The sequence below is a fragment of the Symphalangus syndactylus genome, chromosome 9, assembly GCF_028878055.3.
Source record: "Symphalangus syndactylus isolate Jambi chromosome 9, NHGRI_mSymSyn1-v2.1_pri, whole genome shotgun sequence".
Classification (NCBI taxonomy): domain Eukaryota; kingdom Metazoa; phylum Chordata; class Mammalia; order Primates; family Hylobatidae; genus Symphalangus; species Symphalangus syndactylus.
The window spans coordinates 124,879,818-124,904,905 of record NC_072431.2 but is presented as its reverse complement, the minus strand read 5'-3'; the positions used below and the strand labels follow the sequence as shown (position 1 = coordinate 124,904,905).

At 40.1% G+C, this 25,088-nt stretch overlaps 1 protein-coding gene across 2 annotated transcripts in view; it reads right to left on the bottom strand.

Annotated features, from left to right (window-relative positions):
* The window catches only part of FREM1 (FRAS1 related extracellular matrix 1), a 293,398-nt gene that overhangs the window by 71,730 nt on the left and 196,580 nt on the right, over positions 1-25,088 (bottom strand). For both annotated transcript variants that reach the window (XM_063609109.1, XM_055294213.2), the window contains 7 exons: positions 18,823-19,019; positions 18,058-18,148; positions 17,193-17,360; positions 13,267-13,475; positions 9,172-9,265; positions 5,201-5,453; positions 335-529 (listed from right to left, as the gene is read on the bottom strand). In XM_063609109.1, the coding sequence (XP_063465179.1) occupies positions 335-529; positions 5,201-5,453; positions 9,172-9,265; positions 13,267-13,475; positions 17,193-17,360; positions 18,058-18,148; positions 18,823-19,019 (1,207 nt within the window). The remainder of the gene's footprint in view (positions 1-334; positions 530-5,200; positions 5,454-9,171; positions 9,266-13,266; positions 13,476-17,192; positions 17,361-18,057; positions 18,149-18,822; positions 19,020-25,088) is intronic.

Below are 25,088 nucleotides of genomic sequence, written 5' to 3'. Positions count from 1 at the left end.
TTTTCCCATGTGAAATAAAATCAGAATATTTGAGGATTGCAATGTTGTCCTTGTCCCAACACACACACAAAGACACACACACACACACACACACCCCAACACACATATTCTCTCTCCATACAGAAATATTAAAATTTTTAAACCTGCAAATTTTTTTGCCCTGTAATCTTAACAGATTTGAGTTTTCCACAAATTTGTGTTGAGGCAATTATTGAAGGACAATTCCGTATGGTGGTTTTCTTTTTAGACTATAAGTGAAATGTATTATTTCACTGAACCACAGGTATGACACTAGGTCAGACAATAGTACTGGAACAGAAAAACACATTGTCACCTATTGCAATGGAAGGTGGCTGGTTGTCTACTGGGTGTACCGTGATGTTGAGATCATACACTGGAAAGGACGCATGAAGTGGAACAGATGGATTGGGTCCATTGTAGCAACAGCCATTCACAAAAGGGCCAGCCTCTCCATCCGAAACCACCAATGTAATGGTGTCAAAACAAGGCATCATGCCAATCTCGCCACCTGGAAGACACAACTATAGCTGAAACCTGACTTTTAAAAAATATAGAATACCAAGATGAAATCTACTCACACCTCTTCTACAAGCACTGAAATGGCAAGGAAAAAAAGTTATGTGGATAAAATAAATGTAAAACCCAACTTTATCACTATGAAATTGAATATAGTCACGAAAATAATGCAAAAATTCTTGCCCATCTGTTACCTCTGGTGACCTCCCTACCAGCCATCTATCATGATAAGGAGGGACAAAACTGGGCCAACAAGGGTCTGACAGTTCATGAATGAACAAGGGCACGAAGCTTCACTAGTGAAGGTTTCATTCTTCCCTTATAATCATTTCATGTTATGACCAACCTTAGGGAGAGGGGGAAGGCATCCTTGTCCCTTTGGTAATTGTCTTTCCATTTGCATTAACCACCTTAAATGAACAACTATCAACCACAGAGCAGTTATGAGAAAAGAGGATGTTGGATAGGTGAAATACAAAAGTAGGCCACATTTTTGCCATTTCTTTCAATATTCTTCTTATTACACATTAGCCAGGATGTTTTTAAAAATAGCAACAGTCTGTGGAAAAGAAGAGGCATTTATTTTCATTTTCCTCTTTTCACTCTTTAGGTCTTACATCTGTAGGATTAAAAATGTCCCCAGTTTAGACAGTGAGAGGAAGAAGGAAGAAAATGTCAGGATTAGATAGTTTATCAGCAACAAGGCAATCTGCTCTTGGGTTACCAACTAAGAGCATGGAGTAAGAGTGCTTGCTATCCAGGACACAGAAAAGTTTTGCACATGTGCTGTTGGTAATTCTCATGCATCACCATGAAAATCTCAAGAAGGGAGTGACATGGTTTGGTTGTGCCCCCGCTCAAATCTCATCTTGAGTTGTAACTCCCACAATTCCCACATTTCGTGGGAGGAACCCAGTGGGAGGTGACTGAATTATGGGGGCAGGTCTTTCCTGCACTTTTCTCATGATGGTGAATGAGTCTCATGAGATCTGATGGTTTTAAAAATGGGAGTTTCCCTGCATAAGCTCTCTTTGCTTGCTGCCATCCATGTAAGATGGGACTTGCTCCTCCTTGCCTTCTGCCATGATCGTGAGGCTTCCCAGCCACATGGAACTGTAAGTCCATTAAACCCCCTTCTTTCGTAAATTGCCCAATCTCGGGTATGTCTTTATCAGCAGCCTCAAAATGGACTAATACAGGGAGGAATTAATGCTTGGAGTTTTGATGAACCTACGGTACAAAAGATCAGGGACATCCTCTCTTTTCACCAGACACTCTGGTCAAATCTGCAGAGCTCTGTAGTTGCCATTATTTCCCCTGTTTAAAAATGACAAGGAAAATCTAGAGATTATATTATTGAGCAATCAAGTGTGCAAAGGATGAGAAAACTGGGCTTAAAAGGAAAAGTAGAATTGAAGTTGAGAAAACTAGAAAGGAACAATCAGCCTTCAATGTGAGAAAGTCAAAAATAAGAGACCTCTCACCTATTCATATATCTAAAATGCAAATTGGCTTAAAAATGTGTTCATTAGTAATTCACTCAGTAAATATTTATTCAACACCTACTATGTGATAATTAGTGTTTCCGGCACACCAGCAGAGAAAAAGGCACACATTTTGGAACTGTCAAAAGACATTTCAAAACAATGTCAAATGTCAAAAGACCCACTATGCGTCAGGCACTGACACAGTCAAACGGTAGAGAAGGAAATGCAGTGTGGTTAGAATAGCACAGATATATGTATGTATGTATTATGTAGAACCACATGAAATTGCTACAATTAAACCACTTTTTACCTGTTAAATGGCAATTTTATGTATGCCGGCCTGATAGTGTGCAAGGTGCTGAGGGTGAAAGAAGATGAGAGTTTTAGCTGACAATGGCGTAGGGGCAGGGCATACGTGCCAAGGAAAGTCAGCAAAGTTTCCAATGCCTTTGCTGGCTTTGTGCTGAGCATTAAAGGATGAGTAAGAGTTTGCCAAGCAGATAAGGTAGAACATTGCAGGATGGGACAGAAGATCTGTAGGGAGAGGCAATGGGGGAGAGAAATGAAAAGTCACTCTAGAAAGAGAAGACAGCTTTAAAAACATAGAAGGCAAATTACAAATTGAGTAACCATAATTTCTCTATAACGGAAGTGTAGGATATATTTACAGAAATAGCTGGGAAAGCAGGCCAAATATTAAGCCACTAAAAAGCCTACAATATAGGTAGTGAAATTCTTTACCTTGAAATGGAATATAGCCTAAGGATATGATTACTACTTACAAATGTTAATCATAGTGTTATTAAAAAAAAATTTGAGGTTAGACAGGGTCTCACTCTGTTGCCCAGGTTGGAGTGCAGTGGCGTGATCTTGGCTTACTCTAGCTTCCACCTCCTGAGCTCAAGTGATCCTCCTACCTCAGCCTCCAAGTAGCTGTGACCAGATAATGTTAATTGGGAGAATAGCAAATTGTTAATGGACTTTCATATAGTAAGATGTTATTCTGTTACTAAAACATATTTATAATAACTTTCTAACATTTAATATATATTTTAATAAACATTTTTAGGTGATAATCTAAATGATAAAAGTAATCTGCAAAGCTGCATATGTGACAACATATGTGCAACTATGTTAAAATTATGGCCAGAATAAAGAGAATAAAATACTATAATACTGAAATGTGAACAGTGACTCTTTTAGATATGTAATAAGGTGATTTTTCAAAACTTCATTGTACTTTTCCATTCTTTCCAAGTTTTCTGCAATGAGTGTGTATTATTTTTATACTTATAGAAAGCAAATAAAGTAATGCTAATAAAATTATTCTTAGGTGGCCTCTAAATCAACATGTAGAAGCAAGAGAAGGGCCAGAAAACTCACTGAAACCTCAGATCCTACAATGCTGTGATTCTTTATCCTGATCCCAGCCCAGGGCTGGGTAACTACAAACTGAGTGAGTAAGTAATCATTACAAGAAAACGTTAACATTCAAATACCAATATACCCTTTGAACCGAGTATTCCTTCTAACTTAGTAACATAACCAAAAGCCATCTATTTGAAATAATTTGCCCCAATGTCCTGTCCTACTTGGTTTTATTTAAAAAACAAATTAGTTAATAGTCCCGTCTATGGCTGTTACACTACAGGAGATTTAGAAATCTGTATACCTGTTGTTTAGCACTTAGAACAAAGCACTGGAAAAGAAGACAGATTCTTCTCACCCCTAATTTACCAGTGCTGCATGAGCCTGCCAGAGATGTTAAATAATTAAGCAATAAATAACAATCATTGGTCTTTGGATCCCTTTTCTGCCAGTCTATTTCAGATCCATCAGGGAAATAAAAAATGAGTATCTAGTTGTGAACTCCTGAGGGACATCAAACATATGAACTATGCTCCTCAGGACAAGGAAATCACCCATGAAACCTTTCCTAAGACTAAACACAGATAAGAGGATAGAGAGATACCATCTAAAGAAAAAAAGATGTCTGGTGAAGTGATTAAAATGTCCCGAGACATCTGGTGTTCCAATAAATCACTGCTTTCCAAAGTATATAGGACAGATATTATTTCAAAATGTCTTCTCCCATTTCTGAATTAATCCTTTGCTATCTCCATTCCTCCTCCTTGAATTTATTTCATGCCCTACTGCTTGAATGTCTTCAAATAAGAAACTGATTTGAATTCTGAAAGTTCTTATTTCCTATACCACTCACCTGACCTTACATACTTGATCATACTTCCTGCATTGGAACTCGCAGTTTAAAGAGGCATATGGATGAGTAGACAGGAAATTGCACTAGAGTACAGCAAAAGCCAGCAGATGAAATATGCAGCATTGTTACCAAGGAAGTGTCCCCAACTCAGACCTCAGAAGATGTGCAAGGGGAGATGATGTGATGATGTGCAGTGTGTCAGTGTCAGTCACACTGTCATCTTTGCATGCAAATGGGTTTTGTCTACCCATTTAAGTTCAAAGTCTTTCATAGGAGGGTCTAGGTCATATTCCTGTGTACCCCACAGTGCTTAGTGCTATAACTTACAGATATCAGATGTTGAATTAATATTTTTTAGGGGAACAAATGCCACTTGGGTGACAACATAAAGCAATGCCAGAAATGTAACTGCAGTGCTAATAAACGAACATTTTCTGTACATCTAATCTGTGTTCACACTGTCATTTGCTGTGGGCAAGTCATACACTGGGTAAGACATTATCGTTACTTTTCAGGAACTCAAAAAGCAGACCAGTTGCTTCTTAGGAGCTAGCTGGTGATCAGTAAGCTTTGAAAATTAATAATATAATTACCTTAGGAGCTTGCTTCAGGCATTTCTGTTATGATTTATAGACCTACCAACTATGATGGTCAAACTGACCAAAAAGGCTAAGGAGAATCATAGGGTGAATGGAAGGTCTGTGTGGTAGTGTCAGGAACAAAGCAGCAAGTAATATCTGCCCTTTCTCCACTGTTTGAAATTCGTTATAATAACACAATCGGAAATACTTCCATATATCGTGCTCATGCTGGAAAAACGGAGGCCAGGCTGCAGCTGCTTCTTGTTTTTAATGGAAGTAACCATTATGACTGTTTGATTATGGGAGCCCACACTGAGGAGTGCCGACTCTCGTGTTGCTTGCATTCCCTCACTGGTCACCATGCTGCTGCTTACCTGTGTGTTTGTATGTCACGGCCTCTGAGATAACATCTCTCTGAGAGAACTGATGCACTGTGACTCCAGCTCTCCTCACCACCCCATGCTGAGGTTCGCGAGCAATCACAAACATCAACTTCAAGTTATCGCTGTCCACATCAGTAGCAAAAATGTATTCAGAGGTGATGACCACCTCTCCTCCCTCTGAGCAATTCATGACAGGGATGAGATCAGCCTTTAAGACTGGTGGCTCATCGTTGACAGGGAATACCTAGGCAATGGAAAAAATGCATGTTTTCAGAAAAAGAAAGAAATGACAAATTCTTTGACAGGTAATCCATTGCTCATAGTCAGAATGACAGGCATTTTCATCTTACAGACACATGAAACAATAGCCGTGGAATTTGGCCAAGTAATCTGTGTCTTTTAACTTTTCCCATGTAAACCATCTTGCAAGGAATGCCCCACGTGACAGACATTTTAGGTAGGAATGGGAGAACATGGTTATGGTTCGGGACTCAAAACTCTCTTTAATTTCTAGACAGAAAAAAATATAAATGTAATATAAGGCATTCTTCACCAAAGCCCCTATCCTCTTTCATTAAATTCACACATATTCCAGAAGAATTCTGGTCCTTGTGGTCCATGGCATTTTCATTTACTGCATCAAAGTTATTTTTGTTTCAAATTACTTGGTGATTACAAAGCTTTCCTCCACCCTCAACTTCCTGCCACCCAGGAAGTTTCTCTGGACTTATAATAAGCAGCAGCTGCATTTCAAACAGTTTGAGTTAAATATGAAACTCCGTAACTATTCAATCAATGCCAGGTTTCATCTCGACAAAATGTTTTTCTCTCACTTTCACGAAAATAAAACTCCAAGTAAAATGGAAAGAAAAGCAACATGGGATCACGCTGGCACTCTAAATTTAAAAAGATCGTGTAGAAATCTGGAAAAGCATATCTTCTAAAAGGGAGTGAGGACAACCCCCCACTGAGTTCACAGCCACAACTTGATGTGTGCTGCAAGGCTGCCACGTCTGCCCTGTGAATCCTCTCAACCCTACACCTTCTTCCCTAATGCTCAGCCAAAGTGATCTTTTTAACATGTGGACTTTAAGTCACTGCCTTTCAGAGACCTTCAGTGGCTGCCCATTGATTCTGCTAGGATTTCTCTGGCCTTATCCCATGCTATGGGGTGCCTTTGCCACTCCACTCCAGTTTTATCCCAACACACATTCCCCACCATCACAGGGTCTCTGCATCATCTCTCTCCCCACTGCCCATCTCTCTTCCCCCTGGAATTCTGTCCCCAACTCTTTACTTGGTTAACTCCTCCTTCAGGTTACATGGGGATTCCTCAGGAAATCCTCCCTTAACTATTCAGCTAATTTAGGGGCTTCTATTATTTACTCTCTTTTAGCATCCTATTTACGTATAGAACCATCTAAATTTTAATCAATTAATTATCTTGGTGATAATCTGTTTAATGACTGTCTTCATCCCTGGCCTGTGACCTGTAGAAGAACAGTGACTTTGGTTGTCTTGTTCATCATCATATTCTAAATATCTGGCCTAAGGCTTGACAAAGAAGGCACTTATTAAATATTTGCTGAATAAATGAATGAGTGAATGCAACTATGCATATATGTCCTGACTACCTTGTTATTTAAACAGGCTAAAACTCTAAAACAAATATACATGAAATTTAATGGATAGAGGAATGGGTAACGAAAGCTCCAGGCTAGTTATTTAATTAAAGATTTTTAAAGCCTATAATATTCTCTACTTTTCTATTGGCTTATTAAGAAAAAAGCATCTTTGTTCAAGTCCCCTGAGTGAATTCATTTAAGACCTTCTCCAGTATTGTTCCTGACTCTGAGGAATATCACCAACAAATTCAATGATGGCCATCTTGCAGCAGTTCACAAGAGTCTCAGCTTTCAAAGGAATAATAAAGTCCAAAGGCAATAGAATTAAGAATATTCCTTCTGGATAAAAAAAAATCACAAACACTTGTCTAAAAATTGGCTGTGCCTCTGTTTGGCTTTTAAAGACCATCCTCTTGTGTTTAAAAAGAAACAATAAACAGATTGTTTTCCCAAAATGCACTGCCTATTGTCACGGATGGAAGATAGGGTTGGGGTTTTTTCCCCACAAATTTGCTTTTCAGACAAAAAAAGTAACTCAGAAAGCTTTGCCTCTCTGTAAGTCTGCCAACAAAGAAAACTGTCCTTTTTGAAGCTGCAATAACATACTGCTCTTTATTCAGACCCCAAAGGCCATTATGAGGACTAAGTGGGAAAATGAAAGGAAGAGATTGCCTTGTTCCTGGCATAGAGAGGTGCACAGGAACTACTGGCCAGTATGATCATTATAATCACCTAGTGATGTAGAAGTGTGGCAGGGTGAGGAGGAAAGAACACTGACCTAGGTAACAAAGAGTGGAGATGCCAGCCCAGGCCTACACTGTCTAGTCAACGATTTTGGGCAAGTCATTGAACCTTCTTGTACCTAAATATCCTTAGCTATAAAATGGGGATAACTCCTTCACTGCTTCTTAAAATTATAGATGTGAACATTCTTTATTAGTCACTAAAATATCTTACAAAGACATTATTACCAATATAGTAATGATTTCATATCACAAAGATCTGAAAAATTCCAACAGAAAGAAAAATAATCTAGTACAATGAAAATAATTAGTGGCTCTTCAGGGAACATAGTATATTTTTCTTCAGACCTTCTTTTGTCACCAACTATAAATACCTGCAAACCCTCTGAGTTATGCTCTTGGACTTGCATGCCACTCAACAAAGAAATTCAGGAGGTTCCTGTAAGTCCCTTGGGCATGCACTCAAATTTTTTTTTTTTTTTGAGTCAGAGTCTCGCTCTGTTGCCCAGGCTGGAGTGCAGTGGCGCGATCTCGGCTCACTGCAACCTCTGCCTCCCAGGTTCAAGCGATTCTCCTGCCTCAGCCTCCCAAGTAGCTGGGACTACAGGTGCAAGCCACTATGCCCAGATAATTTTTGTATTTTTAATAGAGACAGGGTTTTGCCATTTTGGGCAGGGTGGTCTTGAACTCCTGACCTCAAGTGATCAGCCTGCTTTGGCATCCCAAAGTGCTGGGATTACAGGTGTGAGCCAACCTCCCAGGTCTGCACTCAAATTTTATGTGCAGATTTTCCATTTGTCAAGAGGGGGAAATATGATCAAATCCTCATGCTAGGACTATATGGTACAGGAACTCACAAAGAGGCACCACATGCACATATACATGGCTTTATCTGTAAACAGGAAAACCCCAGTGATACTAGCCTAATCTGCCCCACTGCCAAATAAATATTTCTGAGTTTTATAGTTCAAAGATATTAGAAATAATTTATACATAGAATAAATTACTTTTTAAATTAAATATCTATGTTTGAAGTCAGAGTAATTCTACCTCTAAATAGATTAGAGAGAGACAATAGCATAGTACTACTACTTCATCATTATAACTTTGGTTTCTATTTGCAGGCCTGAGACATACAAGGATTGAAGCAGGTATCCTCTCACTTTGGAGGCCGTAGGTTTCAAGTTCTGTCAGGACCTGAGAGCTTTCCAACAAGATGCTCTATGTCTGTATGATTGCTATGATTTTAACGTGCCCCCAAAAAAGGATGCATTGAAAACTTGCAACAGTGTTGGGAGGTGGGAGGTCTATAGGTCATGAGGGCTCCACCCTCATGAATGGATTAATGCTGATCATAAAAGGCTCATAGTTCAGTGTCTGGCTCCCTCTTGCTCTTTTTTTGCCCTTCCATCATAGGGTGATGCAGCAAGAAGGCCCTCACTAGATGCAGCTACCCAATCTTAGACTTCCCAGCCTCCAGAGTCCTGAGCCAAATAAATTTCTGTTCATTATAAATTACCCAGTCTGTAGTATTGTGTTATGGCAGCACAAAACAGACTAAGACAATAACCCAGGGAAGAAACTTTCTACCCACCTCAACATGTAGAACAAATTCTGCAGAATTTGTGCCATCAGTGACCTCCAAGAGTATGTCATCCTGAAGAACTTCAGATCCATCGTGGTGATACCTGTGGGGATATATGTCACCAATCTCTTAGGAACAGTGTGAGAGTAAATTGAGATGCATGACACATGAGCTCTTCCAAGCCTTTGGCCATGTGTTCACTAAATAAATAAATAGCAACAACAACAACAAAAACCCAGCATAATCCTGAAGTCACATATTTAACTACTCATACATCCTTGAATGTAAAATTACTCCACCCTGGAAAAATGTGTTATATGCATTTCTAATTAGTCCTCAAATTACAAAGCAGCCCTTTAAATGCCACTGTGACAACAGGAACCATTTGGTATAGGTCTGTCTGCTTGCAGAATATACTGACTAGAGCCAGGAGAACCCTCAGACAGAGCAGTAGATGAGGAAAAATGGGACACTGTGGATTTGATTTTTTTCTCCCCTTTTCTACTTCTTCTTTTTTTATACTTCAAGTTTTAGGGTACATGTGTACAATGTGCAGGTTACATATGTATACATGTGCCATGTTGGTGTGCTGCACCCATTAACTCGTCATTTAGCATTAGGTATATCTCCTCATGCTATCCCTCCCCCTTCCCCCCACCCCACAACAGTCCCTGGAGTGTGATGTTCCCCTTCCTGTGTCCATGTGATCTCACTGTTCAATTCCCACCTATGAGTGAGAACATGCGGTGTTTGGTTTTTTGTCCTTGCGATAGTTTACTGAGAATGACGATTTCCTGTTTCATCCATGTCCCTACAAAGGACATGAACTCATCATTTTTTATGGCTGCATAGTATTCCACGGTGTGTATGTGCCACATCTTCTTAATCCAGTCTATCGTTGTTGGACATTTGGGTTGGTTCCAAGTCTTTGCTATTGTGAATAGTGCCACAATAAACATGTGTGTGCATGTGTCTTTATAGCAGCATGATTTATAGCCCTTAGGGTATATACCCAGTAATGGGATGGCTGGGTCAAATGGTATTTTTAGTTCTAGATCCCTGAGGAATCGCCACACTGACTTCCACAATGGTTGAACTAGTTTACGGTCCCACCAACAGTGTAAAAGTGTTCCTATTTCTCCACATCTTCTCCAGCACCTGTTGTTTCCTGACTTTTTAATGATGGCCATTCTAACTGGTGTGAGATGGTATCTCATTGTGGTTTTGATTTGCATTTCTCTGACGGCCAGTGATGATGAGCATTTTTTCATGTGTTTTTTGGCTGCATAAATGTCTTCTTTTGAGAAGTGTCTGTTCATGTCCTTCGCCCACTTTTTGATGGGGTTGTTTGTTTTTTTCTTGTAAATTTGTTTGAGTTGATTGTAGATTCTGGATATTAGACCTTTGTCAGATGAGTAGGTTGTGAAAATTTTCTCCCATTTTGTAGGTTGCCTGTTCACTCTGATGGTAGTTTCTTTTGCTGTGCAGAAGCTCTTTAGTTTAATTAGATCCCATTTGTCAATGTTGGCTTTTGTTGCCATTGCTTTTGGTGTTTTAGACATGAAGTCCTTGCCCATGCCTATGTCCTGAATGGTAATGCCTAGGTTTTCTTCTAGAGTTTTTATGGTTTTAGGTCTAACATTTAAGTCTTTAATCCATCTTGAATTAATTTTTGTATAAGGTGTAAGGAAGGGATCCAGTTTCAGCTTTCTACATATGGCTAGCCAGTTTTTCCAGCACTATTTATTAAATAGGGAATCCTTTCCCCATTGCTTGTTTTTGTCAGGTTTGTCAAAGATTAGATAGTTGTAGATATGTGGCGTTATTTCTGAGGGCTCTGTTCTGTTCCATTGATCTATATCTCTGTTTTGGTACCAGTACCATGCTGTTTTGGTTACTGTAGCCTTGTAGTATAGTTTGAAGTCAGGTAGCATGATGCCTCCAGCTTTGTTCTTTTGGCTTAGGATTGACTTGGTGATGCGGGCTCTTTTTTGGTTCCATATGAACTTTAAAGTAGTTTTTTCCAATTCTGTGAAGAAAGTCACTGGTAGCTTGATGGGGATGGCATTTAGATCCAGAGCACAGGCGGAAGGATTAGCCTTAGAAGTAGAAAAGGTGGGGAGGGATTCAATGCCATCCCCTTTTCTACTTCTAAGGCTAATCTTTCCACCCGTGCTCTGGATCTATTCAGCTTTTCTCTAAAACCTTCATCAATGAATTATGTATTGCCTCTTTCCTGTCATTTTTCCTCTTCCATTGACTAGCTATCTTCCTCTCAATCTATATAAATTCTTAAATCTCTTAGACTTAAAAAATACCTTTCCTTTATCTAGCCTTGGCCCTATCTTCCACTAATTCTCAGCCACATTTCTTAAAGGCACTGTCTAATTCTAGGCTCTCCACATACTCTCTAGCCCATTGCAGTGATGCCTGGAAAGTTCTAAGGAGCTGCTGAAGTGAATTGAGCCAAATTTTAAACATATCAATGAGTCCTAGGAATGGAAAATAAAAGTTGTATTAAAAAATTATATAATATATTGAACATGCATAATCTTTAACTATGGGGAAAAAATCAGAGCTGAAAGGCATTTTACTGAGGACTAGTTTCACCCATAGGTGGGGTAGGAACTGAGGTTGGGGATTCCCTTCCTATGGTGGGGAAGTCCCTCATCCTCCCCACCCTCCATGATCCTCTCATGCACTACCCGCTATGCTTTATTTTGCCATGCTCCCTGCAATTTTCATCAAAATTATATTGGTGAGTGATAATTCTTTTTTACTAATTCTATTTTACTATGCTAAAATCCCTAAAAGGATCAAATGGCCCTAAGAGTACACATCCAAAGGATGACTGGAGTCAAGCAGATATTCTTTCAAAATCTGACTCCTCCATATACTAGGTGAATGAACTTGGGCAAATTCCTCAACCTCTTTGTGCTTAGTTCTTCAATTAAAATATGAGAATGGATACCTTGTCAGACTTGATTACTATGAAGACTAATTTTAAAAAAAACCATAATCGTAAGCCTCTGACAGTATGCTTGAACAGATAGTTCTAGCAAATATTGGTACTGTTTTTCCTATCCATCATTCACTCCCTAGCAAGAATTATCTAAACAGGGCTCTCTATCTAACAGATAGCTGAGAGCTGAAATGTCAAAAAAAATTTTTTTAACAAGGATAGGAGTGCGGGTGAAAAGATCAAGATATTGTGGACTGTAAATCAATGGTGGAACTAAACTGTCAGGATTAAACTCGTCTTCTTGTGTACAAATCTTAGTTTCTGGTCAACTGTCTAGTCAAGTGCAGAGCTAAGCATTTGATGTATAATATCTCCTATCATACTTTATCTAAAGGGCTAACACTCCCATTTATAGCTTGAATTTACAAGTGAGAAGTGAGTGTGTGGGTCTACCCGACCATTGCTTTTGAATACCTTGTATTGTTTTCCAGAGAAGTTGTTTCACTGGATTTTGTAGGAAAGTTTCTTACAGAACTGCATTAGGTAGAGGCAATGAAAGACCTTAAGGTAAGGCAGCTTCTCTAGGACCATGAGGCCAGGGATTGTGCCATCCCTGTTGGAGACTCAAGTATTAGTTTACGCCATACCTACTCAGCTCACCCTGCTTGTTTGCCTGCAGATCCCTGCCCTAGTAGAACGGAATAAGGTTACATTAAGGACATTGATCAACAGAGTTCTATCCCAGAGTTTCCGGGTTATGAAATTTGCTTCTCCAGGACACAAGTTCAATTATGTACATCAGCCTCACAGATTATTTCAGTCTCTCTTTATCTAGTTTGACTATTGCCTCTTGTGATATGTGCAGTTACCGCCAATTTAATATTCATGGCAATTAAATTTTTATTGTTCAAATATCCATAAAGTTATTTCCACTGGTCTAGCAAGCCAGATGGAAATAAAATGTCTGGAGGGAAAGGAAAAAATTGATTATTTATAATTTTCAACTGACCCGTCGAGTGTGTTAAGTGGCACGTTGGTATCCTTGAAGAAATTGGACAAACTTCCTTCTCTTACTCTGCCTCACAACTGATCTAGATAAGAAACTAAAGCATGTAAATAAAAAAGCCATGAAATGTTCTAACCTAACTTTTAAGGTATGGAGATCGCCCCAAGAAAATGTGCCCCCTGAATTTAGAGGAAATCCATTCAGCTCCACCCTTCCATGCAGAGGCAGTCCCCGCAGGGAGAGATCAATATTGTCCAGCTTGGTATCTGCATCAGAAATCAGAATGTGCTCTGTGCTGATGACGCTTTGACCTCCCTCAGTCACTTTCAGAGGGTTGGTGAACACCTAGAAAGAAGAAAGGAAGGAAACATTCAAAGCCTTTTTCCATGACCCCTGAAGACAGAGCTCATTACATCACTGTGAAACTTCCAGTATTATCTTCACATGCCAACTAATTTTTCAAGAATGTGGTAAGAGGATAAGTTCATAGCTAGACATTTTGACTGAAAAATTTTTTTACTATTTCTAATTCTAAGCATTAATGTGTTACAAGGAAACAAGGCAGATCTCTAAGATTGAAAGTATCTACTTTTCATTTATTGCATAGCCTGTATAGTAGAATTGGCAATCATTACTATCTATGCTGCTAAACTGAGGAAATAATAATTTTCATCCTCAGGTCCATTCCCAACACTGTTCAATACACATACAGCTTAGTCTAAAAAATACACAAAATCTATGTCAAATTCCCCTGAAGGAAAGGTTTCATCTACTTTTCATCCTAAAAATTCTTAAAGGCATGGGAAATGGGTTGGAGCTTTAGAACTTCAGTCATAGTAAATATTTTAGAAATGGAAGTAGTGTGGCAAAACTGAAGATTCCAGAGGAAATAGATTTATTCAAACATTAGAGTTAAATATTAAAGCCACGAAGATAATTTGCTGTAATAGAAAAACTCGCTGCTCAACTAATAATTCACTTGTAAGTAAAAAGCAAGTTGAATGCCTTGGGATATTTTATCACCCCATTGGGAGGGAGCAATAAGTGTTCTATGGCCAAATAAGTCCAGAAAAAAGTTACATAAAATATCCTCACCATGGAGGTTTATAAGGGACATAAGCATATCCAAGGCTCTCAGATCCTGCAGGAGGAAAACCTGCTAACTTTGTTTAACCTATCATTACCCCCACACTTGTATTGCTACACAGAAGTGAAAGCAAGCAGATACAGTGGGGTACCAAATCACGGGCTCTGAGGACCCCTCCCAGGTGGTCTAGGGTAAGGTGCCCTGCCCATGGGAGGATGCAGCAGTTCTCCTAGGAAGCACCTACTCTTCTCAGAGCAGCTACTGGTCCCAGCAGGGAGGATGTTCCCTGAAGAAAGAGGTGGTAAAGGAGGATGACAACAAATTGGCAGAGGAAAGGGAAGGAAGCAAGTGAAGCTGCAGCCTCTGCTCAAGAGCCTGCTGTGTCCTTCTGAACACCACAGCACAGTGCTAGTAGCAACTCCAGGCCACAGCCACCTGGGGCATTCGTGGTGCCACAAGGGCAGCCCCTTGCATCATGGAAATTATGAGACCTACAATTCTGAGACCACTGCCTTCTATTCTTTAATCAACTACCACCACAAAAACATAGACTTCTCTCCCTACAACTATCCCCACCCTGACCTCTCCCAAGCGTCTCACTTTCACTTTGCTAAACCTATATTTTCACTGTTTGTAGAAGAAAGAAAGAGAGGGAGCTCTTACTCAGAGAGGAGTGCTGTCTTTGAACAAAGGTCCATGCTTGCCAACCTCATTTTTCTGAGCTGTATTGAATTAGTATCCCAATATGGAATTTTCAATTTCCAACGTTTCAAGGAATATACTTAGCTACATTAGATGATTTTTTAAATATATATTTTAGGGCAAATTTCAAAAAAATAAAAGCATAAGGCTAATTTCCCCCCACTCATTAGTCATTAGCTTTTTAGTTCTTGCCCAAATCCAGTGCTCAGGTTTCTGGGACTCAGGTTAGCATGGTGTCAACATCCTCCCGTGGTTATCACTCAGCCAGCTCTCTGCAGGAATTCTACATCAGGGATCAACTCCTGTGGTGGTTCTCACTGAAGCTGCTAATTTAATTTTGTTTCTAATATCCTCAGTTTTTTGAGGGACTATTTCATTTGACCCATATATTGTAAAAAGTAAAAATTTAAAAAAAAGGGAAGCTACCCTGCCATTCTTTCCTCAACTCCTCAAAACTATTCAGTGAAGTTAACTTTTTCCTTTACACTTTTTAGTTTCCTTCTCAGATCATCATTCTCCAGCAAGAGGCTTGAATTACTTTGCATAAAGGAGCATTTCTCCATGATTGTTCTAGAGAAAGCTTTGGCTTCTTTAGTGCTAGGCTATTTCATGGCCTGTATCTCATACATAGAAAAGAATGGTCTGAATAAAATCTAATCAAGTTAACTCCATAGGTATTCTAAACTATTTCACCACCGGGAATATGATCTGGTCACTGATAGGAAAGGTGTCAAAGAATAGAGTTAGTTTAAAATCCTCCATGTGAGTCCTTTGGCAGGTTTTCTACCAAAGGTGGCAAGTCCACAGGTGTGGGAGGTCAGGCCAGTGATAGAAATAAGTGTGGTACATTGGGTGGGGGCTTAGATGGGCTGGAGAGCACGCCCTATGCAATGGCTGCTGTGGGGTGTGTGGGTTAAATTTTATTAGAGCGCCAGAGTTTCAAGGGAAGCTAGGAATCAGCCTTGATAGAAAATCTTCTGATCTTTAAATGTTGGCAATTCATTATTTTCATATATTGTTTTGACCTATTGATGCGGTTTGGCCGTGTCCCCACCCAAATCTCACCTTGAATTGTAGTAATCCCCGTGTGTCAAGGACGGGGCCAGGTGGAGATAACTGAATCATGGGGGCAGTTTCCCCCATACTACTCTCATGGTAGTGAATACATCTCACAAGGTCTGATGGTTTTATACATGAGAGTTCCCTGCACAAGTTCTCTCGCCTACCACCATGTAAGACATGACTTTGCTCCTCATCCCTCTTCTGCCATGGTTGTGAGACTTCCCTAGCCATGTGAAACTGTGAATTCGTTAAACCCCTTTCCTTTATAAATTACCCAGCCTCCGGTATGTCTTTATTAGCAGCATGAGAACAGACTAATACACCCATCAAAACTTCTGCAGGTTGGGCAGCCCTTTTAGTCCCTCAGGGTAAGACCTCTGCCCCACAACCTTGGGCAGGTATAGAGATAATGAGGTGTCAGGAAAGAGAACACCAGTGCAGGTTATAGTCCAAGTAGGCACCCGGGAAGGTGACTTCTTTCCTTAAGGATGAGGCATGCATAGGCTCTGGTCCCTTCTGGTTCATAATGAATGGGTAATGCTATTGTGTCTTCCTGCTTTTAAGGGAAATAATAAGAATAATAATGACCATACTAATTAAGCCTAGCATTCTGAAGGTGGGCAGGGGAACCAGGTAGGTATGGGACAAACTCTCAATGCAAATCCTAGCTTCACAGAAAAAATGCACAAGGTAGCAATGCCTTTGTAGTTCGGTTTTAATGAAAGACCCAAGTGCTTTAAGGCTTACACAAACACTGGGCAGTGGGGCAAAGTACGACAGAAGGGTCCATCTTGATTCATTTTGGAAAATTAAAGAGCTTCTTTAGATTACACAGCAGCATAGTTGGGCTGCAGTGAGGGTAAATAAGCCCTTCCAGTGGCTAAGAGACCCATAATTTAATCCCCTTCTCTTGATCAACATGTGAAACTCAGCAGAAGGAAGAGGAAGTGAAAAAGAATTTGATAAAGCTTTGAAAATAATGTTAAATTTAGTAACTGAAAAATCTCACCTTTTACATAGAAAGTCCCATGGGAGGTAAAAGACTCCTTCCCCCTGCTTTTTTTTTCTTTTTTTTTTACTACACCATAGATGGAAATTTCTTTTGTAAGTTTAAAAAACTAGCCTAAAGGAAAGTTACCATTTCCAGTAGGTCTTCAAGTCTCTCCTTTCTTTTCCTCATTTTCATCCTCTATATAGAACATTGTACATACCTCAGGAACTTGATTGTCCACTGGGAGGATTGTAATGTTAAAGCAGATTCCATGCAAAGTGCCGCCATGTTGGTTACTGACAGAAAACGTGAACTGGACATCTCTGCAATGGGGACCAATGTCTTGCATGGGGGGCATGTAGGCCACTTTCATATAGTTCACAGCATGCTGCAAAGTAAGTTGAGATGGATATGTGGGTGTTGACTTGCAAGGATGAAAAGCTTTTAGAGGTCCAAAAGAACCATCATGTTAATTGATACTGAACATTGTAAATGCCACCATCATCACTTTGAAGATTACCAAAAGCTCTATTTTTACTTCAACGGCAAAAACTGCAATAACTTTTGCACCAAACTAATAGGAGCAAGGAAGAATTCTCCTACAGGGTTTCAGAAGGAGCATGGCCCTGCCAACACCTTGATTTAAGACTTCTAGCCACCAGGACTATGAGAAAATAAAGCTCATAGTCCTTTATGTCCTGGTGGTTTATTTTAAACCACCCAGTTCATGGTATATTGCTGTCAGCCCTTGGAAACTAATACAGTAAGATACTGAATAAACTGAATTTTGTGGAATAAAAACGTATACACCAGATACCCAAACTAGAGTCCTGCTGATGGCAAAACAATACAAAAGTCTGTTTTCAGTAAAATTACTGAAAAGGTTGTGAAACCATATTCAACTTGATCAAGTACTTTGAAATAGATGCCACACACTTAATGGAAACATACAATCAGCAAGTATAAAGATATCAAGCCTTTGTGGATGTCAAAGACCAATATTCTCAGGCACAATACTAGGCATGCCATACCTTCTAAGGGCACACTTGCATCATGTTTGTCAGCATTTTAGCATATCCTCATACCTGAGTGAATGACCTCAGCTCCAGGGCCGTAGGATTCTTAACTACTTTTGGTATGCTGTCCACCATAAATAACTTCCCAGCATCCAAGTGTCTAAAGAGAAATACAGAGGAGCACATCAGCTCATTTTTAGGTAAGAAAAATGAAATCAAATAGCCCACAATCAAAAACTGAAAGACCTCATTGTGAGAAGAAATTGGGTGCTCTATCTTTATATTCTCTCTTTATGTTGGGAGATTCTAGCACTAAGTCCAGTTTCATCAATGTCATCCTTCTCATGACTGCAAAAGGTATGTACAGAATCTGTTGCTTGGCATCATGTAAGGGAATTGTTACACTCATGTTAAAAATGGTTTCCTGCTCTCATGCATACGATACTAGCGTAATGTATATTCATGCCATTTTTCTGGATTGAGATCATAGAATGTAACGATTTCATGGCAGTAATATGCAGAACTAATGTTAGGAAGATCTCAATAAATTGTACTAAAACAAAAATAAGCATTGTCTTCCAAAAAGGGGACTAAAGACTGCTTTAAGCCTACCAATGCTGAAGACACTACAAGCTGCAGATCACTTACCAACTAATACAGCTTTCAAAGGGAGATAGGAAGTTGAGAAAAAAGTAAATGCTTAATTGAGTATAATTTCATGCCTGACCAATGGAGCAAGTGAACCACAGTACTATATATATATATTGCTATATACTGACACTTTCAACTTTGCAATCCTAGAACTAGTAGCCCAAATGGTGACTTTTCAGATACCTGTGGCTGAAGGAGAAAAATGGAGGAGTAGTTATTGTGTAGACCAGCTCCCTGTCATATGATTCCGTATCTATAAAATGTAGCTGTTTCTTAGTTATATAGGCCACCTCAGTTTCCTTGACAACCAAATGCCGAGAAACTCCAGGAGCCTCTTTTGGAAGCTGGTCATCCACTGGAGTGATATGGATTGTTGCCACCTGGAATAAAAATGTCTGTACCATTAATTTGAAATACCAAAAAAACAACAAAGAAAATGCCCCACAATCACCTAGTCACAGTTAAGATAATTTCAAAAACCGTCATTTATAATATACTTCTGTCAAGTGATTCAGGAGCTATTAAGAATATGAGCCAAAAATGGAAATCCTCTACTCATTTAGTATTATATTTTAAGAATATAATTATCACAGGCCAGGTGCAGGGGGTCACCCCTGTAATCCAAGCACTTTGGGAGGCCGAAGTGGGCGGATCACCTGAAGTTAGGAGTTCGAGACCAGCCTGGCCAACATAGTGAAACCCCGTCTCTACGAAAAATACAAAAATTAGTTGGGTGTAGTGGTGGGTGCCTGTAATCCCTGCTACTCGGGAGGCTGAGGCAGGAGAATCAGTTGAATCCTGGAGGAGGAGGTTGCAGTGGGCCGAGATCACGCCATTGCACTCCAGCCTGGATGACAAGAATGAGACTCCATTTCAAAAAAAAAAAAAAAAAAATATATATATATATATATATATCACAATTATGGTAAATCCAGTCATGAGTGCTACAGAATGGGCATATAAAACACAAAATATGTTCCTGGTTTTATTTTTACATCTCTCTTCTACCAACAACCCGTGCTTTCTTTGATACTTCCCTATATTCAGTCATCAATCTTAGAAACCTTGACATGAATTTTGGTTCCTCCTTCTCCACCCACATATAACACACCACCAAGTCCCAGAGTTTCTACTTATAAAATTTCCTATGCAGTGACCATACTCCACATCCCACACGCAAGTGTCATTCCCATTGCTACTGGCCTAACTTTCATAATTTCCTCCTTACATTATTGCAACAGCTGTCTATTAGCCCTAAATCCAAGAGCTAATCTAGACTTTTCATACCTCTAGTGTTATCTTCAAAAAAAGTACAAATCAAATAAGTTAATTTACCACTTCAAAAATCTTAAAACAACTGGGCCGGGCGCGGTGGCTCACGCTTGTAATCCCAGCACTTTGGGAGGCCGAGGCGGGCGGATCACGAGGTCAGGAGATCGAGACCACGGTGAAACCCCGTCTCTACTAAAAATACAAAAAATTAGCCGGGCGTGGTGGCGGGCGCCTGTAGTCCCAGCTACTCGGAGAGGCTGAGGCAGGAGAATGGCGTGAACCCGGGAGGCAGAGCTTGCAGTGAGCCGAGATTGCGCCACTGCACTCCAGCCTGGGTGACAGAGCAAGACTCCGTCTCAAAAAAAAAAAAAAAAAAAAAAAAAAAAAAAAAATCTTAAAACAACTGCTCAGAAAGTGTGGAATTATTTATAGAATATCCAAACTCCTTAGCATGGCATCCAAGACTTTCAATATGCACTCTGTTTCTCAACCTTATCTTTTTTTTTGAGGAGTCTCGCACTGTCACCCAGGCTGGAGTGCAGTGGTGCAATCTCAGCTCACTGCAAGCTCCACCTCCCAGGTTCAAACCATTCTCCTGCCTCAGCCTCCTGAGTAGCTGGGGCTACAAGCTTCCACCATCACACCCGGCTAATTTTTGTATTTTTAGTAGAGATGGGGTTTCACCATGTTGGCCAGTCTGGTCTCGAACTCCTGACTTCAAGTGATCCGCCCTCTTTGGCCTCCCAAAGTGCTGGGATTACAGGCGTGAGCCACTACCCAGCCACCTTTCAACATCTTTTACTACCTTTTAACATCAATCCAACACTGTAATTATACACAATGGACTGACGATGTACTGGTCCTTGACCACACTTCTAGAATGCTTTTCTCCTGTTTTATCCAGCAACCTGAGTCTTTCTCGCCCTTAATGGCTCTTCTTAGATCTTTCTCCAATTTCTCAATTGGAATTGTTCCTGAATTTTACTTATCCCTTGGTATGGTTTGAATGTTTGTGTTTTCTCTGGAATTTATGTTGAAACTTAAGTCCCAATACAAGATTAGTGAGAGGCAGGGCCATTAGTAGTGATTGGACCATGAGGTTGAATTCATGAGTGTCTAATTACCCTCATGAATGAACTCATGCCTTATAAAAGGGCTCAAGGGAGTGAATTCATCTTCTATCCCTTTTGCTGTGTAAGGACACAGCATTTGTTCCCTCTGGAGTATACAGCAACAAGGCACCATCTTGAAAGCAGAGAGCAGCCCTCATCAGACACAAAACATGCTGGCAACTTGGTCTTGGACTTCCCGGCTGCCAGAACTGTGAGAAATAAATTTCTATTATTTATACATTACCCAGTCTCAGGTATTTTGCCATAGCAGCACAAATGGACTAAGACAGAGATAGGTACTGAAATACCTGAAAATGTGGAAGTGGCTTTAGAACTGGGTAATAGGTACAGACCGGAAGAATTTGGAGAAGTGGGCTAGAAAAAGCCTATACTGCTGTGAATAGATCATAGAGGGCAATTCTGGTGAGGGCTCAGAAGAGATGTGCTATAGACAGAGCTTCAATCTTCTTAGAGATTACCTAAGTGGTCATAATCAGAACATTGGTAGACACACAAACAGTAAAGGCCCTTCTGATAAGGTCTTAGGTAGAAATGAGCAATATCTTATTGGAAACTGGAAGAAAGATCTTCTTAAGTGGCAAAGAACTTGGCTAAATGGTGCCTGTGTTCTGACACGTTATGTAAGGCAGAACTGAGCAGGGTTGAGGTAGGACATGTGGTGGAAGAAATAACTAGGCGAAGAGTTGAGCACGTTGCATGGCTTTTCTTGACTTCTTATAGTAAAATACTAGAAAAGAGAAATGAACTAAAGCCAGAATTTTTTGTCAAAGGGGAAGCAGAACTTAAAAGATTTGAAAAATTCTCAGCCTGACCATATAAAGAATAAAAAAGCATCTTTAGGAGAGGCCACAAAAGGTGTGACCAAGTGCCTATATGATAAAGAGATTAGTATGAATAGAAAGAAATCAGCTGCTATTTATCAAGACAATGGAAAAATGACCCTGAAGGTATGTTAGACATCAGGCCACCATTCCCATCACAGGTTCAGAATGCCAGGGCCTTGAGGACAGAATGGTTTCAAGGGAGGGACCTGTGGGGTCTCTGTCCAGCACTGCCTCAAATCTCTGCTCCCTACATTCTGATGCAGTCCTTGGCCATCCCAGCTGTGGCCCAAGCAGGCCTAGGAACCACCTGAGCCACCACTCTGGAGAACACAAGAAGTAGGCCTTGGCACAAATACCAACTCTGCTTGTGTGCAGAGTGCAAGAGCTGTGAAAACACAGCTGCCTCCACTTAGATTTCAAGAGATGCCTCTGAAAGCCTTAGGACTCAGGCAGAGAGTTGCCTCAGGTGCAAGACTGCTGCAGACAGTACCCACTAGGGCAATGCCCAGCAGAGCCATGGGGTCAGGGCCACCCCAGAGACCACCAATGTGCAACACCATCTAGGAAAGCCTCAGGCACCTGACGCCAACCTCTGACAGCTGTTGCATGGGCTGTACCCAGAAAAGCCATAAAGGTGGAATTGCCTGGGGCCTTGGGGGCCCAACTGTAGCCTCAGCGTGTCCAGAAGGCAGGACACAGAGTCAAAGAAGATTATGCACAAGCCTCAAGACTTAATATTGTTTGCCCTGTTGAGTTTTGGATCCCTTCTTCTTTCCTATTTCTCCCTTTTGGAAGAGGAATGTCTATCCTATACCTGTCCCACCATTGTATTTTAGAAGCATATAACTTGTTTGATTTTATGTGCTCACAGCTGGAGGGGAAATTTGTTTCAGGATGAATTGTACCAAAAGTCTCACCCATACCTGATTTAGTACATAAATATGTACTAAATGAGATGTTAGACTTTATTTTTTTGCACTAATGCTGAAACGAGTTAAGACTTCGGGGGCTGTTGAGATGGAATTAGTGTATTTTGTATGGGAGAAGAACATAAATTGGTGGGGGTGGGGGGTGCCGGGGTAGAATATTATGGCTTATTTATGTATAAATTTATTTATGGAAATAAATTTCTATTATTTCTAAATAAGTCATTTATCCTGTTATAGCAGATTAAACAAACTTAGACATCCCTCAACTAGCATACTTATCCTACTGTTTTGTATTGTTAGTTTACAAATGAGTCTCTCTCCCAGACTGAAAGTTCCATGAGGCCAGCATTACAATATGGTGTAAACCACATGGAATTTGACGGTACAGTTACAGTCCTGAATACACCACTTACTAGCAGCTATTTAACCTTGAACAAGTTACTTAACCTTTTAGTGTCATTTTTCTTATTAGTAAGTTAAGCATAATACTAACAACCTCACAGAGCTGTTATAAGGATCAAATATTACTATGTGGGTAAAATGTCTGGCACATAGTAGGTGCCCAATAAATATTACATTCATTTCTGTATCTCCACAACATCTACCACAATTTTTTTGTAGGTAGGAGGCACTTTATTAATGTTTGCAAACTGAGTAAGTCAGGTCCTGTTTGAGATTTTAAGTCTTAAAACTACACTTACAGGTTGGTATCATGCTAGAGGGTAAGGAGGACTTGCCAAACAGCTTTTATCATAACATTTCTTTTATAATAATCCATCATAGGTTGTGGAAAAGCTATTCATTACTGTCTGAAAATGGTGCTTTGCCTGGCATCATGGGTCTTTTCCACAGCCTGCTCCATGAACTTTTTCTATCTTGGTTGCCATGACTGTCATCAAATAAAGTCTCTGATATGAACTGAATGTGTCTTCCAACAAGCATATGTTGGAAACTTCATCACCAATGCTACAGTGTTTGGAGGAGGGGCCTAATGGTGTTTAGGTCATGAGGGCTCCACTCTCATGAATGGGTTAGTGATCATTATAAAAGGGCTTGAGGCTGCAAGTTCGAGCTCTTGCTCTCTCTCATCCACATGATGTTTTCCGCTCTATTATGATATCGTAAGAAGGCCCTCACAAAATGTAGTCCATTGATCTTGGACTTCCCAGCCTCTAGAACCATGAGCCAAATAAATTTCTATTGTTTATAACTTACCCAGTCTGTAGTACTCTGGTGTAGCAGTACAAAATGGACTAAGACAGCTTCACTCACTCAACTTGCTTTTGAAAAACATTTCCAACTCTATTCTACTTGGTAGACAGCTTTATAGAGCTTAAGCCTTCAGAGATATTAATCCAGGAGAGAGTAATATTAGAAGAAAAAGGGAGAATAAAAATAAGGATAGATGAGAGATGCAGAAAGAGGACTAGAAAATGAGGAAAGAATGGAAGAAGGTGACACAAAAGCACATGGGTGAAGTGGAAGGGAGAAATGAAACATGACCAGACGAGAGAACAGGTACCCAGGGGGTGCACATTTACCACAAGTCAGAGAAGAGAGTGGGTGGGCAAAACTAACAGTGTAAGTAGTTCCTGGGGGTGACAAATAGCACTGGATAGTTTCAAGGGAAGATGCAAAAGAAAGAGCTAGCAGAAATCAAAGAATCAGGGCAGAGAAAGGATTAAGAACCCATTCCCACAAGAAAGTCAGGTACCAGCTGGTGGAGTATCATATTGTGAGCCTGAATATGAGGATCAAGGCCAGGTTTTGTCATTTTGTATACTGATTTATCACTTTATATTCTGATTCCTTATAAGTCTGTAGCCATAAGCAGGCTGGAGGGACATGGGGGAAGCCAGCAAGCAAGAGCCCAGCAATTGATCTGAGTACTAGTTTTCTACTGTTTGCCTTAGATTGGGTGTTTAATAATGCTTTTGTTACAATCAAATTTCAGTGCATTGAGAACACTTTATTTCTCAATGGAGTTTGTTAAAATGGGACTTTTCTCACTCACAGAATAATAATTGTTTGAACATGCATAAATATGTAAAGACGTATCAACTTAGGCCATCATAAAGCATGTTAAAAAAATGTGCCCACCGGGAGACCCCCTCCTCTTTCGGCTTTGGAGCGCCCCTGCTCTGTTTCTGTACGGAGAAGCTTCTTCCTTCTGTCTTCTCCCTTCCTTCTTGCCTATTAAATGCTCCCCTCCTTAAAACCACTCCACGTGTGTCCGTGTCGTTTTATCTAAACCAGCATGAGGGCCAAGAATCTTGGTGTTCCTTCACTCA